This window comes from Taurulus bubalis (assembly GCF_910589615.1).
Source record: "Taurulus bubalis genome assembly, chromosome: 5".
In the NCBI taxonomy this organism is placed as follows: domain Eukaryota; kingdom Metazoa; phylum Chordata; class Actinopteri; order Perciformes; family Cottidae; genus Taurulus; species Taurulus bubalis.
In genome coordinates this window covers 21,136,537-21,154,548 of record NC_136593.1, presented here as the reverse complement: position 1 = coordinate 21,154,548, position 18,012 = coordinate 21,136,537, and the positions used below count along the sequence as shown (strand labels likewise).

General features: G+C 44.2%; 1 protein-coding gene across 1 annotated transcript in view; it reads right to left on the bottom strand.

Annotated features, from left to right (window-relative positions):
* The window catches only part of cntn4 (contactin 4), a gene marked incomplete at its 5' end in the record, with an annotated part of 121,723 nt that overhangs the window by 61,785 nt on the left and 41,926 nt on the right, over window positions 1–18,012 (bottom strand). The window contains one exon of the mRNA XM_079218912.1: window positions 13,832–13,927. Within this exon, the coding sequence (XP_079075038.1) occupies window positions 13,832–13,927 (96 nt within the window). The remainder of the gene's footprint in view (window positions 1–13,831; window positions 13,928–18,012) is intronic.

Below are 18,012 nucleotides of genomic sequence, written 5' to 3'. Positions count from 1 at the left end.
CAAGGGGCCTGCTACACCTGCTAGCTGGCTCAGAAGACAGTTATCATTTATTGACATGGTTGTTTTGTTACAATTGTTAAATCAGAATGTTATACGTTTTATTTTTAAACTTGTTTTATTTTGAAACAGGAAATGTCCTGTAACTTGTCAGGTGACTTATAATCAGGAAGTGAATAAGTGACAACATGGCTCAGAACTGCTGTTTTCGGTAGTTTTCCAATCCAGTTGAGTCTGCCTGCATCTTATGCCTTTTGATGGTATCATTGGTATGTATTGATTTGTTTTATTGTTACTTATGATCGCAGATGATTATTTTTGTGGCGATGTTTAGTTTTGGGATGTTTTATGCACATCGAGTCATTATAGTTAATGACTAATCCGCTATTATGACTGTTGGTAAAGTTCATGACAGAATAAATACAAGCAAAAATGAATAGATAGTTGATATGTTAAAATACAGTGGTTTACAGGAACATATGTATGTAAATCAGCAGTAAATACATAAAAAGTAGCGGTTAAAAGCAATGTATGTCACTGAAGAATCAGTATATTGACATTGTGCATGTATAAGGTTAATGAGAAAGCATTTTATTTGTATTCATTATGCCTTTTGTGTGTTTTAGTTTTACTCTTTCTTACGTCAATAAACCTGTGGACAACGGACAACTGTCTTCAGAGTCGTGATGTCAAGAAGGAGTTTGTCTAACTGCCAAGGTGTATCACAGCACATATACTGAGGGCAGCATAATGGTTGATCACCAATACAGACAATGTCAACGTCATGACAAAGCATCTGCATGGAGGAGATTGGAGTGGAAGAAAGGGTGAAACCAACACAGGCCTTTCACCCGGGAGACGCTGTCAACGTTGACTTATTTTGCTGTACGTACTAATTAACTAATGCCGTAAAGACTAAGCAAGTTACATAAGGGCGCTTATTTTAATCCAAACACGATTTATTCCGAAATCTAACCGTGGTATTCTTGTTAAACTGAGTTATGTTTCAATTCTCAAAATTAAGTTTAAAATGGTCAAGGAAGGCCAGTCAACTCCAAATGTACTTCGTCCTTGGCCCATGTTAAACCCTTCCACCCGCCTATTTTTTTTCTCTGTAATGCTGCTGACGAACAAACCAAGAAGCCAAACATAAAACCAAACATTTATGGCGGAGGTAAAAATGAAGTGTCAGTACTACATAAAAATATAGACTATATGTTGTTGTTTTTCACATTGAATAGTGAATATTTTCAGTAGTATATAATGCATAGACTTTCAACAAAGAAGGCACAAAATGAGTCAGGATGAAGATGTGAATATGTGTTATTGTGAAACTATATTTTTTACAACCTTGAACTATAATAATAGTTTGACTATCACAACAGCTTTCTGCAAGTGCCTATCAGTGCAACTTTGAGGTTCTTTTTGGGATAAACAAGCAATTTAGTGTTGCACCACTGTGAAGTTGAAAGAAGATGAAACAAAGGGGGTCAAAATGAATGTGGGACAGGTAGCGATATCTGACTTTTACTTTCTTAAAATATGAGTCAATCTTTTAAAATGCTTGATCATACCCACAGTTTGTAATGTGGGACTTTTGGTCCAAATATCTCCAAACACAAGCGTCGTGATCCCTGATGACATCATCTGGGCTATTGTTTCAGACTTTAAAAAACTCCTGCAGAGCCACAGAGGACATGCCATGACTGCGTTTACTGGTCGAGAGACTTATTATGTTATCTAATGATCAATTTGTACATGTATCCATTACCTCGCTGCCGCCAAATAAACCTCATGGCGTCATCCAAGACATCCTGATTTCAGGGTGAACGCCGCCACTCAGAGCCGCAGTCCAAATTGAGAACTCTAACTTGTCGCGGCGGTTTCTCCAGCTTCGTAAATATGGCATCATGGAAGCCAACGACGTAAAAAGACGAGCAGCGCTTCTGTCTCTGAAACAGTTGATTTAAGGTAGATGAAAACCCGACTGGGCAGAGTCACTGTGAAGCGGAGCCACTGTCAGGCCTCGTGTGTCTTGTTACAGTCAGTGACGTCAGCCGGCCGTGTCTTGCAATGTGACTAATTCCTGCACAGTACAGATCCTGGCCTGCTTCTCTTCCTCCTGCTGCAGCTCTAAAGCCAAGCCAGCCACTGACACCCCCTGGGGGGGTCTCGTACATACTATACTCATAAAGAACTAAATAAAATAAAAAACACATATATTCTTTTGCCAAACAAACAAAGCAGCCATCTGTCAATACAAAAGGGCGTCTGCGGTTTTACTGTTACATCAGGATGTTTTGGCACTATAATATCATCAGCATCGGCTGCCTCATAATTTCATATTAATAATACATGTAAGAGCACACTGTGACAACAAGATGCATTTTTAATCAACCGATTACAAAGCGGTGGGATGCGGACACGCTGCCAAATGCGAACATTTACAACGAAACGCTTCCCGCGCCGGGTAATTCTCCCATTACAGGCCGTCGGTGGCCCGGTGTGACACTCGCGAGGATGGGGGGGGGCTGGGTGTCGTAAAACTGGATGGAACGTGACGATACGACGTGAAACTACTTCTCCCCTTAAAAATACCAACACGGTGGCGGACTCCATGTGCATCAAAAGTCAATTTGGATTATATGATCGTCACTTTCGCCGATTTACGAGAGCATATTTGAGAAGGCTTTGACCCCCGCTCACACACACGCACACACTTTCTCAGATAAACTACCGTCGTCCCGCATTGTGTTGCTGAGTGCTCCCATATCTGCTCCAGGCTCCAAGAATCCTCTGTCCTACCGTTTCCTCTCCACGACCGGACAGGATGCACATGCTCTCTCATGGCCTCGGGTGGGAGCAACACACACACACACACACACACACACACACACACACACACACACACACACACACACACACACACACACACACTACTCTACTCTTAGTGTAAATACACACAAGGGATTTCAGTCTTGAGTGCCCCTTAAAGGTCTTTCCCCATTAGAAAATAAAGGTCGGCAGCATTAGGTCCGCGCCTAAAACACCAAAAGAGCGCGGCAGGGTCACACTGGCAGCCCATTAAATGCAGCCGGCTTTGAAAGAGTAGGGAACTGACAGGCGCTCAGCATCCCCTTGCTGCCTCTGATCCCCAGTGGCAGACAGGAGGTTGAACTGGACCGCACGTTTTGGGAGAAAACACACATTTTGGAGTTGTGTCGTGGTTTAGAAAATACAACTTGTATCGCGACCAGGTTGAGACAATCCATTCCCTTCCCGTCCTTTGAGTCTGCAGATACTGATTACCATATATTTCTGGCAGGCTCTGACATTGGCCTGTCAGATGGAGAGTGAGTGTGTGGATGGCGCGTGGAGGCAGCACCCCGCTCTGCCTTTGTGCTGGGATCAGGACCGGCAGGGTGCGTCATGCCTGATCTGCACTGAAGCGGCTCTTTATAGTCTCTCCACTGCCGACTGAAAGAGCAGGTAGGATCGCTGATGGTGTTGGTCACGTTAGAAGACATACAGCACCGTGCTTCTCGAGACTAACAGAGTCTAAAATCCAAAAAGGGTGCAGTAAACTGAATATCCGCACGTCCAGTATTTATTCCCTGATATTGTTACATTGTGAACAATAAATGGGTGTTGGAGAGCTATCGGTAATGTGGACAGCACAGACTAACGGAGGTTGCATTGAGTTATATTAGGATGCGTTTATGCTCTTTAAATAAACAAAATAAATAGCACTAGGCGAAGGTAAAGTGGGTTCAAATGTAATCTTATAAAATGTTGTTCTCGGCTCGAATAAGTGCAGTTGTTTGAGAGCGATGTTAACACGGCAATATGAAACAGATATTAGGAAGGTGATTACGACCTGTGATGAGTGGTGTGCTTTAGGGTGTGGCTACCTTGTGATTGATAGGTCACTCTACTGCATTTTCCGGTCTGGGAATTGTGTTTTTTCGCCTCAGAACCTTAACACCTTCATGGGGGGTTTTCAGTTCATGAAAGTTGATTGCAACATCTTCGGGCGCCTAAAAATGTCTTACTCAGCATTCGGTTGTTAACCCGTTTTAGTATTTTATCGTGATATTGGTTTCGCCTACAACATTTTGAGTATCAACCCGTCTGATAAGAGCTTTTAGAGGCCAATACCTCTACTTTATTTCAATCCAAGTTGCTGTTCACTTTGCACAAACTGTGTGACTGTCTGTAAAGGCAAAGTTATAAATGTATATTATTAGAAACATCTCGGTGCTCCCGGGCTATTTGAGCCTCTTTAAATGATGTAATATGCAGACATGAGTGACATTTGCGTCACATGACTGCAAGGCATCTATCGAGGATTTTCCTATGATTTGTTATCCTATCAAAAACCAACAAAATTAAAAACAAAACAAGTAACGCATCAGTGTAGTACAAATTGGATCAACGATAGTCAAAGCCAAAGTAAAAGGTAACTACAATCTGTCTATCACTGGCACGTTAACCTTCGATGTGTTGCAACTGTAAAGGACTCTAAAATAGATCCCAATGAATACAACAGAGACACATCCGAGTGGCTTGCATCATTCTTTCAACAGGCGAGACTGGGCGTGCTGGGACTGATGGGACAACACGAATCCTCAATGGTCCTGCTCTCCCGAGACAGCCGCTTGCAGTGATGCAGATACTGTTCTGCTGCAGGTCGAGGAAAAACACACTTTTTTTTTTACCAAGGGTGACCAGTAAACACACTTTGAGACACCTTGTTTTTTGGGGGGGATTTTAGAAAACCCTCGCGATGATTGCAGCAAACAATTGCCTCCTCCTTTGTGTAAACGTGATCACTCCATGTGCAGCAGAATAGATGCACACAGAGGAAGAGTGACTTCATTACTCCACTGTGTATTACATAGCAAATAGTCGTTTGCTGCTATATTAATGCTCTGAATGTCAACCTGCTTGGTTCGGATCGCACAATCCCACTCATCACCAGCAGTAATGTAGCCGTTCAGACGAGCCAGCTACGGGGTGCTCTGGCCTCCATTCAAAAACTGCAGTCCCGTGCTCCGCTGAGCAAGGCTAGGTGCTGTGGACCGAGCTGTCATGTTTTCGACAATTGTTATTTTCCCCTTGCACAGCAGGTGACAGCGCATTTCTTCTGGGATGAAATCCCCTGTGGGCACCGGGGGATTTGTGTTTATGCAGCGCCAAGCGTGGAGCCTGAGGACAGCGGGGTGGGGGAGGGGAGGATGCTGCTCACACACACTGGCGACCACGAAGAGCAAAGCAAACCGGAGTGTCGGAAATGTAGTTCTGTGCTGTGCACGCGTCCGAGGTGTACTGTACATGTGAACCTGCAGCGCCTTCAGGACCTTCACCCCCAACCCCCCTCCCACACACACACTCTCTCCAAATGCAGCAGCGCTGTGTACTGTGAACTTTAAGGAGCTTAAAAAGAGATTGAGGAGGCATGTCACTCACACACACACACACGTCTTCTGGGAAAACGGGCGCGTGCGCGCCACACTCAGACTCCTCCGTGACCTTTTTCATACGTGATTAGAAACTCCAATCAGGAGTGACACTGCCTGAAGACACACTATATCCCCATTTCATGGTGCTGTCATGTCGTCGGCTGCTTGTCACTGAGGTTTCTCTTCACTGTGAGGTAACTGAGTCACATTACGTCAAAAACCGTGATGGTGGGGGGGTTCGGCATGGATGGTGTGACAGTGACATGTGATATGATTCCACTGAGCTGAAGTCCCCAGACAGATGAAGAGGAGAGGGGAAATATGACTGTGTTTGGGATTGTGAAAGGAGATTATTCATGGAGATTGTGAAATGTGTCGTCTGCTGATCAGATTAAATGCCGAATAATCCCTGACGGGTGGAGAAAAAAACAAACACCTGCTAAATATGAGTCACATAGAGTATCATCAACAAACAGCACTGGAGTAAACAGGTCCTTCCTCGTAGTGCATGGAGAGGTTTGTGTTGATACCTTAGTCGCACAGTGGCTTCAACGAGCATCGCTTACATTATAGGATGTGACATTAAAGATCCCAATTTGCCTGACAACAACAATCAATGTTGTCTTTTTCTCTCTTTTTTTTTTTTTTTTAAAGATTTGTGTTTCCTTTTGTCATAATTTCTAAGTATTAGAAAAGGGGAGAAAAACCAACAAAAATCACACATTAAAACTTGTGACGCTCCATAAACGCGAGCACACTCAAGGCATGAACAGCACCCACATGGGGATTTTTTTACCTCTTAAATGTGTCTCTTTAATTATCCATTGCGATACAGTTTTCAATAGAGTAGATTTTTTTTTTTTTATGCAGGTAGTTTACATATCTGGATTATTGTGTGTATTTGCCCTCCCACTGTATGTGTGTGTGTGTGTGTGTGTGTGTGTGTGTGTGTGTGTGTGTGTGTGTGTCGTCATCTGGGCTACTCTGGGCAGACGTACATGCTTTCGGTGCATGTTACGCACCTAAGCGTGCCCTGCCGGCTCGAGGCAGCTGCTCTGCCCTGCGCTCATTCGACAGTTACAGCTCATAGCGCTGTCCCGATGGAAGCGTGGCACCCGCTCTCCGGTTCCCCCCTCAGTTAAACACCGCCAGCTCGGTCAGAACAAGTGCAACTCCCTCAGATATTCTTCTGAGGGAGGAACAGAAAAGGTGGCAGGGGCGGAAACGCGCCTGAAGAAAGCACTAGTCGGTGCAGGTTCAGGCTGCTTTAAGTCCAGTTGCAGGTGTGCCAGTGCCATGCGAATGATGGACCCCATGGAGTCATCGACTGGCCCCTCCGAAGGAGTATGGGCTGAGGAGTGGGAACCAGGCCCGGAAGAGTGGGAGGCCTGCCCGTCACTGTATTCAGTGAAGAAATTGCCGGACGCTGCCAGCGAGACAGTGTCCTCCTCCAGGACCGGTTCCTCCGGGACCAGTTTTCCTAGGACCGGCTCGGCCGGGGGTGGATCTGATGCTCCAGTCCCCCCCCGCACTAGGGTGGAGGGTCAGGAGAAGAGACTTCATCTGAGCTAGCTCGGCAGTCAGCAGCTCCACCCTAGAAGTCAACCTTCCGGATTTAGCTCTCCTGGGGGGGGCCCTGCGGCCCCCGAGAGCCGGCGTTTGACCCGAGTCTGTTGGGCTGGAGCCGGCTGTCCTGACAGGGGAAGGCTATCAATTTCACCCCCACCCATCAGGCGTTCCACCTCAGCCAATCTAGCGACCCTCACTGCGTAAGGCATAATGCCGCAGTTCATGCATGGGTCCGCCGAGAGACCCTCCCTTAGGTGCTCGAGGACCAGACAGGAGGGGCAAAGGTCATGGCCGTCTTCAGGCTGGAGGGGAGCCAAACAGGTCCCACAGCCGGCAAGGTTAAACATGACCGTGACTCAGTGTTCTCCGTTAGCTCCAGCGCCTCTTCTTTCTAGAGCACCGAGCTAGTGGTAGGGAAAGGAAAAGCAGGGAGCACTGTCCTGTGGCAACAGGTCAGGCACAGTCTGTCTAGGAGAGGGGAGCGCAGCGCTCTCTTCACTAGTCCCGCAGCTGTGTTCCTCGGTTTCCTCCAGTAAGCTTCAGCGAGAGCACTGAGCTAGTGGGGAACCGGTCGAGTGGCAATAGGTCGGGCACAGTCTGTCTAGGAGAGGGGAGCGCAGCGCTCTCTTCACTAGTCCAGGCTGTGATCATTGGTGATCAGCCAGTAAGCTTCAGCGCTTTCTTCAGAGCACTGTGCTACTGTGGAGACAGGCCGGCACAGTCTGTCTTCTGACGGCTACTAGTCTAGTTGCTGTCAGAATTAGCGTGGTCTCGGTTAGCCTGCTTCTTCCTAGCTTAGGGACACTTCGCCCCTATAACAGCCGCAATATCTGCCGACATTGATGCACGCGCTCAGTATCGTCAACGACTTACCCCGCAGCGCCACCAAGTCAGTCCGCACGGGACGCTCCGCTCGCTTAAGCCGGCCGCGACGGTGTAGCAACCTAGCCGCGCCGAGCGGCGCGCCCGTTAGCACTCCGCTAATTAGCCGGAGCGCTCCTCAGAGCGCCCTGCCAATCGTGGGATCTGCTGCTGTCGGCAAATACTGTTAGTCGATCTCACCCGATACTTCACGGTGTAGAGGTGATGACCGGGTACGGGTACGCTGCCCGGCTCGACGGTCCGGATGCAGAGCGCACCGTTCCCTCCTACGAGGGTACAGCTTGTCGCAGCCTTTGGAGGGCGAGAGACCCGCGACTCCGACTGGAGGTCACAAGGCTAGCAGCGACGAGCTCTGTTTTCACAAGTTCAGCTTTAGCTGATGCTAACACGTTCGTTAGCCTGCGTAGCGAGAAGATGAAAAAGGGCATGATCTCAGGATGAGGCCGGAAGTTATACCCGGCTGGGGACTCATCCGAGGTCACACGTGACATCTTTTGGTATACGTACTCGAACTGCGCAAGCGCAAGACGGAAGATATCCAGTGTGAAAACACTGCCTCTGGTGGTCAGTAAGGATGAAATAGAACCGCATGCCACTCTGTTGGTTTTTACAATAAAAAAATGGTTTTGGTTAATGATTCAGTTTTTATTTAATATTTAAAGCTGACATTGAACACGGTCATGCACACCTCACGCTGGGTAGCTTCTGAGTTATGTAGCAGATGTGTGCTATCCAACCAGCAGCCAGCCATCCGCACCCGTCGCCCCGTGCTCTTTCTTCCGTCCGATCACGTCCTTCTGCATGGACGAGGCCCGCCCCGCATACAGTGGGAAGGACAGCTGTCCGCCATGCATAATGTGTCCTCCGAGAGCCCCCTGCGGCAGGTGGAGGCCCTCCAGAGCCTCGAGCATACACCGAGGGTCCCACCCCTACGGGAAGGTCTGCAAACATATGGTGCTGAATTGGGGGAATGCGGATGAGGTTTTATCCTCGAACGTGCCACCCACATGCAGAATTTGATTAAAATGAAATGAGGTCCTCGTGAGGGAGGGAAGGTGGCCCGGCAGTCATTATTGTCTTGTTATTGGCTGTCAGGCTGCTGATGCCACGCTGAGATATCTCCTCTTTGTCAAAGTAATGTCATGAAAATATGACTGCAGATGAATGAACATATGAAAGATATCCTCCGAGTCTAAGCATGCAAAGGAGCAATACAAGCACTGAATATGTATCACCATCTTTTTTTTTCCAGGTCTTATTTTTCTCATATGCAGTTCGGTATTCAAGGTTTGGGCCAGAGTTGCTACGCTTTATATTTGATGCAACGGGAAACACGAAATTCTCTCTATTCAGAAGCAGGGAAATTGGCTCACAAACAGGAGCTTGTAATGGCCGTCACCCGTATCACAACAGTGTTTGTTAGACAACTTAACAGCAGAAACTTTTACATTTATTTTGATCGATTGTAAATCGTCAGGAGAGGAAAAGTCTTCTTCAATAGCCCTTTGAGTAAAAAACATTGCGTTTCATCCATCCATCCATTTTCAACCGCTTATCCGGGGTCGGGTCGCGGTGGCAGCAGGTTCAGCAGGCCGACCCAGGCTTCTCTCTCACCCGCAACACTTTCCAGCTCATTCTGGGGGACCCCGAGGCGTTCCAAGGCCAGACGGGAGATATAAGCCCTCCAGCGTGTCCTTGGTCTTCCCCGGGGTCTCCTACCAGTTGGACATGCCTGGAAAACCTCTAATGGGAGGCGTCCAGGAGGCATCCTGACTAGGTGCCCGAACCACCTCAGCTGACTCCTTTCGACACGAAAGCGTTTGCGTTTCATGAATATGAAATTGTATTTCGTGATATGAAAGCATAACAAGCAAAGAAGTCTACCAGTGGGATAATTGATGGCTGCGTCTAACAAACATGGGACTTTCCCCCAGGGGACCACTGTTAGTGACCTGTGTGAAACCAAGTGTAAAGACTAACTTTACACTTGATAACTTGCAATAGTTCTTATGGAACGTTATGTCAGAAAGTCCGCTAATGGCAATTGTTGTTTATTTACGCTAGTTAGGTTGTAAAGGTTCTTACGTTAGGTTTTTAAGTTATTATTTGAACACAAACCATGATGTTATTTCTAAGCTTAACCAAATATTTTTTTCGCCCTAACCACCAATCTCTTTACAACGTTAACCTTGTGTCATGTTGTGTGTATCTGGCTGATATGATACATATTCTATGTTCAGAAACGTTGGGATTCGACGTATCCCGTGGTTTTCAGAAAAGTTCAATGCCAACATGTTCTCTGGCAACTGGGCTGCTCCGGACAGGCCAAACAGATTTGCAATGGAATAATAAAACAACTGAGATTGATGACTGAGCTGCTTCCTGAATTCATGCCCAGAGTAAAGCATAACTGAGGCACCCTGCGAGTGCTGTCCAATACATTACATTGTTTCCATTCATAAAAGCCATGACGTTCAACGAACTAGGATTATACGTAAAGTATACAATGTTGACGTTCACTCCTTCGAACATCTCTCGACTTTCATTCATTTCTGTATAACATGAAAAGCGGCATCAGTTAGCTACATTTAATTGATCCACAAATGAAATGCAGATTGAGTTGAAAAGACCACATTTCTTTGTCTTGTCAAAATAATGCAACTGACAAAAATGGCAATGCAGGACAATGAAGTGAATGCAGTGGCATTCAATGTGATGGATTGCAAAATTCAAAACGAGCCTGATCATTGACATATTTTACAGTAATGAAGTGAAACCGCTGTCTAAACAATAGAACACAATGTGTGTCTTTCTTCCCATCTGTTGCTCTCAGCCCCGGGCCCTCCCATTCCAACAGGACATAACTCTTCAAAAGGAGGTCAAAAATGGATCGTGTCATTTTTCAAAAGGGCACAGTAATTAGCTTAAAACACGGGGGCAGTGTAGTTTTTGGAAAACTTCACTCAAACAGGAGGAAATAGGGCATTTATTAAGGACTCTTTTCAGCAGTGGATTGATACATATTTTGTATATTCCTGAATATATACTGCAGCATGGCGGGATTGAGTTAAAATAAACTACAGCGTATGTTCATGGGGATGAAGGAACATGGTCCTCTTATAATTAAAACGAAAAAAAGTGTATTTTAAAGGAAAAAAGGAGCATTTGTATCGTTAGGCTCACACACAAACAGCTTAAAAGATCACTGCACAATAAATAAGCATTAAGAAACCTTGATTCTAGTCTGTTGCCGTCATTGTGCTTCGGGACACTCAAGTCGGTAACGGAGAAGCGTTACAGCGTACATGAAAAAAAGATCAGGCAGATTGACTGATGATAATAATAGGTGGTGGCCTGCCATCTACAAGCAGTCAACACAGGGGGAGCCATTCCCAAGTATAATTGGGTTGAGGAAGACACATGCTTATTCAATGCATTTCATGCGACTCATTTCCTTTCCAGGCCAAGTCAATTTAAACTAATTCAAGACATGAAATTAAATTGCAATTTGCTGACTAAGCTTTCAAGGCAATCCCTTTGATTTCACCGTGACGTGTGTGTATGTGTGTGTGTGGGGGACAAATCTGCGTTGCCAGGTTACCGGCAGTATTCCCTGCTAACAAGCTGCGGCAAGTGCCATTTCAGATGCAACAAAAGCAACATGTCAGGTCAACAAAGACAACTAGTCCTGGCGAAACACTTAGACCTTTGCCTGCGGATTGATTGCTTTCCATTGTTGCCAGTTTGAATACAATCCCGACCGGCAGCTTGGCTGAACGTGTATTTGTGTTGATGCTTAGTGCCAACAGCCTGGTGTGGCAAAGCCTGTTGATTTGGTGTATGTTGTCTACTGTTTCATTCCCCCTGGTGAGCGAGTGGATACATGTAACCGACGCTGAACGTTGCTATTGAATATGGTTGCTATTCGTGCCAGATTTGTATCATGTGGCGTTGTCTGAAACATGGAGGTAAGACATGCCTAAACATGTGTCAAAGCAACATTTTGCTCATTTCATGTCAGGGCTTAAAGTCCCACATCAAAACACTGTGTACTGCATCTGATCAAAAGCAACAACAACAACCGAGTGTTTTATCCGGCCGAATGACACGCTGATAGTAGCTTCTACTACAGCTGAGAGATGTAACTCACTGAAATGGACTGCTAATTGACAGCTTGTAATGGCGCTGTATATAAATGAGGAGACAAGTGTCTTGAGGGGGCTTTTCATGTGCCTGAAGATGCCTGTCAGGTTGGAATTATTTCCCCATTGGTCAAAAAAACAGACCTTAATTGGATTACGCCAGCAAAAAAAAAAGTCAGATGTGAAAAGAGTCGGCGAAGCAACTGTTCAAAGCATAGATAACAATCGAATACAGGCGGCTCAGCCCGACCACTTGCAAATAATAGGGATATTCCAGACTGCTGCGGAGCCTGCCAAGACTTCGCCAGGTAAAAGCCCGAAAGGATACGAGCCCCAAACAATTACCATCAGTTACAGGCGAGCAGCATTTTCAGAACAGCGGACCTGTGCATGAAACTGTTTGGTGGCTGTCAATTGAGGGAATGTAATTCAAGCAGCTGTTGCGTTTGGAAGATCCAATAAGAAGAGAAGCGGCAAACCGAAGGACACATCTGCTGCAATTATAGACCGAAAATATGAAAGATGTTGCAGAAAAACGAGGGCTGTGTCCGAAATGACTCAGAGTGGACTTTTTCTTGTGCTGTCCGAATGTATAGCGAGAAGGATCATCCCACGATGCATTGTGAAAAGTAGTCTACAACAGATGGTCACTAACGATAGGAAAGTACTTTGTTTGTCTGTGCTTTTTATCAATTTGGGAGAATATCAGCCCCTCAAGGGCAACAGCAGCATATACCGCTTTACTCCTTTGGTCCTTACCTTTCAGAATAAATGCCCTAGACACACACTGCAGCAGTGTTTACCAGAGGAACACACCATTCATAAAACCATCACCATTTGTACATAGCTTCATACAGGCCACATGGCACATCCAATCCATAGCTGTCCAGTTAGCTATGCTAAACCAAGTTAATCCTGGCTCTCTCTTAGTATTTCGCACAGATACAAGTTTATTAATCTACTCATCTAACTCCAGGCAAGAAAGCAAATTAGCATATTATTTGTATCTTGTTATACCTTACATCCAGGGCATTCCTGCCTTTGGGTTGAGAACAAACAATGATGATACATAGTACTGCTTAATACTTTCATTCAGCTGACATTGAAATGAGGGAGAAACATATGGCCCGAATCAAAGCAGAATTAGCTGTGGACTCCTGTGAGCAAAGCTGATCACACCAAACAAGCAATGCAAGAATCACTTCAGTCCCTTGTAGTGGCAGATGCAAGGTCTTGATCACCAAATCAGAAGTTGCCATTGAAACAGCTGGACCGAAAACACCCCCGGCCCAACGTAACAGCCGCTGTGATTTTCATTAAATTGTCGGAATTTCAAGCAAACTTTTGAAATGTTTCAAAAATGAAATGGGATCTAGGTGCTTCTAACATATTTTGGTCAGAAGTTGGCGCTATGGCTATAACACGCTAGTAAACTAGGAGGAGAAGTAGCGGTTGCAAACTGGAAACAGCTGAAAAAAGCCAGCTTGACCATGTAACTCATGTACAATATAACAATGGAGAGGGCTCTTCAGGAGTAAGCCTCAATGGGTCAAGTTTCAATTGTTCTTTCATGTCAGCTGGTATTAGCCTTGTTTCATGCTTTCCTGAGACAAAGACTTTTGCCCGTTACGAACTTAAAACTACAAATACCCATCTTAACACGTAGCAAACATAAGAATGTCTTCCACTTTTTGCTTTTTGTCAACCATCTAATTCCCGGTGTGTGTGTGTGTGTGTGTGTGTGTGTGTGTGTGCTCGGTGAATGGGTTAAACAGTTACCTCCAGAATGCGACGGGGGGCCGCACAGCAGAACCACTCCTTGACCTTCACGGACGGACACGGAGCTTCTTCTGTGAGTCTTGAAGTTTTCCAAGTCTGAAACAACAACAACAATAAAAACACAGCAGTTAGTAAAATATAATCACAAGTCAGAGGCTTGAAACACCTGAGAGCGCTGCCATGAACAAATTATGTTTTTGTTTTTTCTGCCCTATTTTTTCTTGCTTCTTTCTCGCATTCAAGGTCACAGCCCATGGAGCCTACAGCAGTGTGCAGCGGGCGGGGAAACACTCACAACAGGATGCCAGTTTATTATAGAGCTAGCACAGATAAACACACCGCACACTCACACAGTACCAGAAAGTCGCTGGCCTACATTTCGAAGGAACTGAGGCTTAACCCTGACGAATACAGTTCTTGTAAACTCCGAGGGGCCAAGGTTCAAACCCTCACTGCGTGTGAGGCAGTAGGGCAAACCACTGAACCTCTGCGCCACCTCTATGAACAAATGATGTACAAATACAGCAGCGCCAGTAGCCTCTGTGTATCCACGCTAGTGTGAGGAACATTTTCAAGGGTGAACATTTTTGGGTGGTAAACAGCCTTTGGCTTTGCCTCGGGCCAAATCATCCCTTGTGAGCGCGTCTGTGTATATTATGGATATCCAAGACTCACTCGCTCACTCTGTGATGACGCCACGGGTATCAGAAAGAAAGTGAATTAAAGGGTCCCAATGGAGACTTTTGTGGGAAGAAAAAGGCAATGACTGCTGAACAAGTTGGGAATAGTTGGGATGTGTTTTTAAAGAAGCACAGCCAGGTATGAATCAATGGCGAAAACATGGATAAAAAAACAAACAGATTTCCCAAACGTGTCTTGTACACGAGTTGAATCTGAGGAATTTGAAAAGAAATTTGTGCAAGTCGAGCAAAATTTGCAACATGATCAAGATAAACAACATAATAACATGTAGTATTAATTAGATATTATGAATTCGATGGGATTTTCAAAGAAAATCATGCTGTAAAACTGTTTATGCTAAATCAGAAATATAATGTGGCGTAATTTGTGGATATCCCACTAAGTTTGACCATTTGCTATCCAAGTAATCAAGAACAAAGTTATTACACACTGGGTGTTTTTTTCTTCAGGGAATGTATTGGTAATCAAAACATGAAATAAACCAACATTGAACGATCGTATGACATACAACCAAATGCCTCGGCTGGAATTTAACCAATGACACTGCGGTTATGTGGAATGCACGACAACAAGGCGCGTATAACACTTCGAATTTTGACCCCAAAACTAGATTTGTACATACTTAATGTACATTTCCATCCAACTACAGTTGTGCAAAAGTAAGATAAGTGTGGTGGAGACACGCTGCCTCCAAAACGCCTCAGGAGCACCTGCTTCCTTTCCATCAATGTCAGATCCAAGTGGGGCCCAGCGTCCTCATAGATCATTTGTGTGCTTTAATTTCTTTTCGTGGTTTTAAAGACGACATGAAGTGCGTGCGGCATGCTGCACGTAACAGAGGACATAATACACCTGCCAAATAATTGCCTTCTGGAAGAGACACAGTTGAGAGAGTGGGAGAATGAAAAGAACCAGGACTATTATTACTGTACCCAGCTCGGCTAATTGTATATTCCAAATAATGAATGGAAGCCTTGCATGACCTAAACCCGCTATGAAACACCCCCACCACAAAAACAGTTCAAATCAATAGTGACGCACAGCAACTAACATGGGCCAAACGGCAATCTGCTGCCCTGCTGCTAAGCAGAGAGGGTTGCTGTGGCAGGTCACACATGAGGGGTTTTAATAGCTCTGCTGGTAATCAGGTTACCTTTCATTCATCACGCCCACACCCACTGAACATTACAAAGCTATTCCTGGTGTGTTTTTGACGGCAGAAGTACTGTCGAAGCCCAACTAATTTTCATTTTGACAAGTGATGGAAACAATAGCGGGTCGCAGGGCGGCTCCAACGACTCGCTGCGCTAATGGTTTACATCCTGGTGGAGCCGGGGTAAATGTAATTCACACGTCACGCGGCGGCTTCTTGTCTGCACCGATGGGGGGGCGGATGGGTTCTTATTGGAAGCACTTTAACCTGACAACAAATGCAATTTAATACAAGTCTGTGCAGATATTTTAAGAAACGGCAGAAAAACTATGAATCAATTATGAGGATCGTTACATGGCGTCATTATTAAATTAGCAAAGCAATCAGGTCCTCTTAGTCGTCTATTTCCATTCCCACTTAACGTCTAAAGTGCATTTTTATTTATTTATTCTCATTCATTTAGCATTTTCCAGTTTTTTTTCTTCTTCTGTATTTCGTTTGTACATTCATGACTCATGCTTTGAGGTCAAAGTGCATTCATGAATGCGCTTTTAACAAAAGAATAGACATAAAGCGAATTAATACATAAGGACAGGTGGGTCTCAGATTGATCCATACATATTCTCCAAATTGGATTCATTAACCTTCATTAACCTTGCTCTGGAATACGCAGCATATTCTCGAGTCCCTGCGAGCAGCGGTGCGGACACGAGCGCTCTCTTCTGCGGACCTGCTCCCAGCAAAAGTGCAGCCAATCCACTTTGAAATGAGATTACTGATTAGTTCGGCTCCAAGTGATCTAAATGTAAAATTATTAGGCTCACTGATTTATGAAGAGGACTATAAGGTCAGCTAATATATGTCATATTGGCTGCAGGACAAGTCAATTAAGGAGCAGCCTTTAATTATTTCTTTAAACATAAATCTCTTCTTAACCCACGAGGACAGTTTAACTAATAGCTATTTGAGGCTCTTAAGCCCTATTAGGAAACCAACTCCCTAATGTTTATTTCTAAAGATTTATGCCAGATTTGACACTTTACGGTCATTCTGATGTGTCCTAACCGGACGCAAAAAGTCTCGTCTCAGCTTTGAGGAGGCAACCGGCCGACTGTGGATCAGTGGAAGAGCAGGGTCGTCCTTCAATCAGAGGATCGGTTGTTCGATCCCCGGCTCTAGTCTATGTCAATGTGTCCATAGGCAAGACACCTAACTCCAAATTGCTCCCGCAATGTATGCATGATGAAATAGTTATGATGGGCAGGTGGCACCTTGCATGGTAGTGTTAAAGCGCTTTGATTGGTCGGAAGACTAGAAATAAATAGTCCATTTATATGTCACTTTTAAAACCAGGAGGAAGACAATTTGTTTCTTCCTTTCTATTTATTGATCATGCAGGTGGAGCACCTTAATGTCCAAAATACCTTCCAGTCATCCTGGTATCAATATATTCATTGTGGCGTTAGTGGCTATAAAACAATTGAAAGTTCATTCAACTTCAGTCAATAGTTATTTCACTATAAAAAAAAAACAATTAAAATATAATGAATGATTATTATTTGTAATTTTATAAATTATTTAATTTTAACATCTTATTGTTGCAGTCATAACATTTTACATGATATATTCAATATTTGTTAATAGTTAATTAATGGTTTGGCAACCCTGTATAAATATTATTATTTGTAATGCTTTCTAATAAATGGTCTATAATTGTTATTTGAATTGTGCAACTTGTGATTGTAATACTGTGTTAAGTGATGAATACATTTGTGATCTATAAACATTATTAGTTAACACTTTGACAATGGTTACTAATTGGTCCATGGTCCATATTTCTATGTAATGTTTCTTACGGTTTAGAAATGTAATCATTAATAAATCCTTAATATAGTACGTCAAATGTTATAATGAACGCAACAATAAACTGTTACTAAATCGTTTACTAATATAATCAGAATGGAATTGTTATCATCCCTTATCAGCCATGAAACAATATATGACTTTATTTAATTTTACACAATGAAATGATAACATAACAGAAATTATAGCATGACTAATAATTTGCAAACACATTTCATTATGATTACATTGTTTGTTAACAATAAATAAACCATTAATTAAGTATACTAATACATTTGACCATGTATTATTGATGGTTATTATTAAGTGTAACCACGAATGACTCCTCTGCTGTTCTCTCCGTGCCTCGTTGTGTTTGAACCTCAACTCAGTCAGGTACAGCCGGCGGTCACGCGCAGACGACACTAACCACGGATTACTTTTATTCATTTATGAGTCAAAAAAGTGAGGCCGAGGAGCGCGA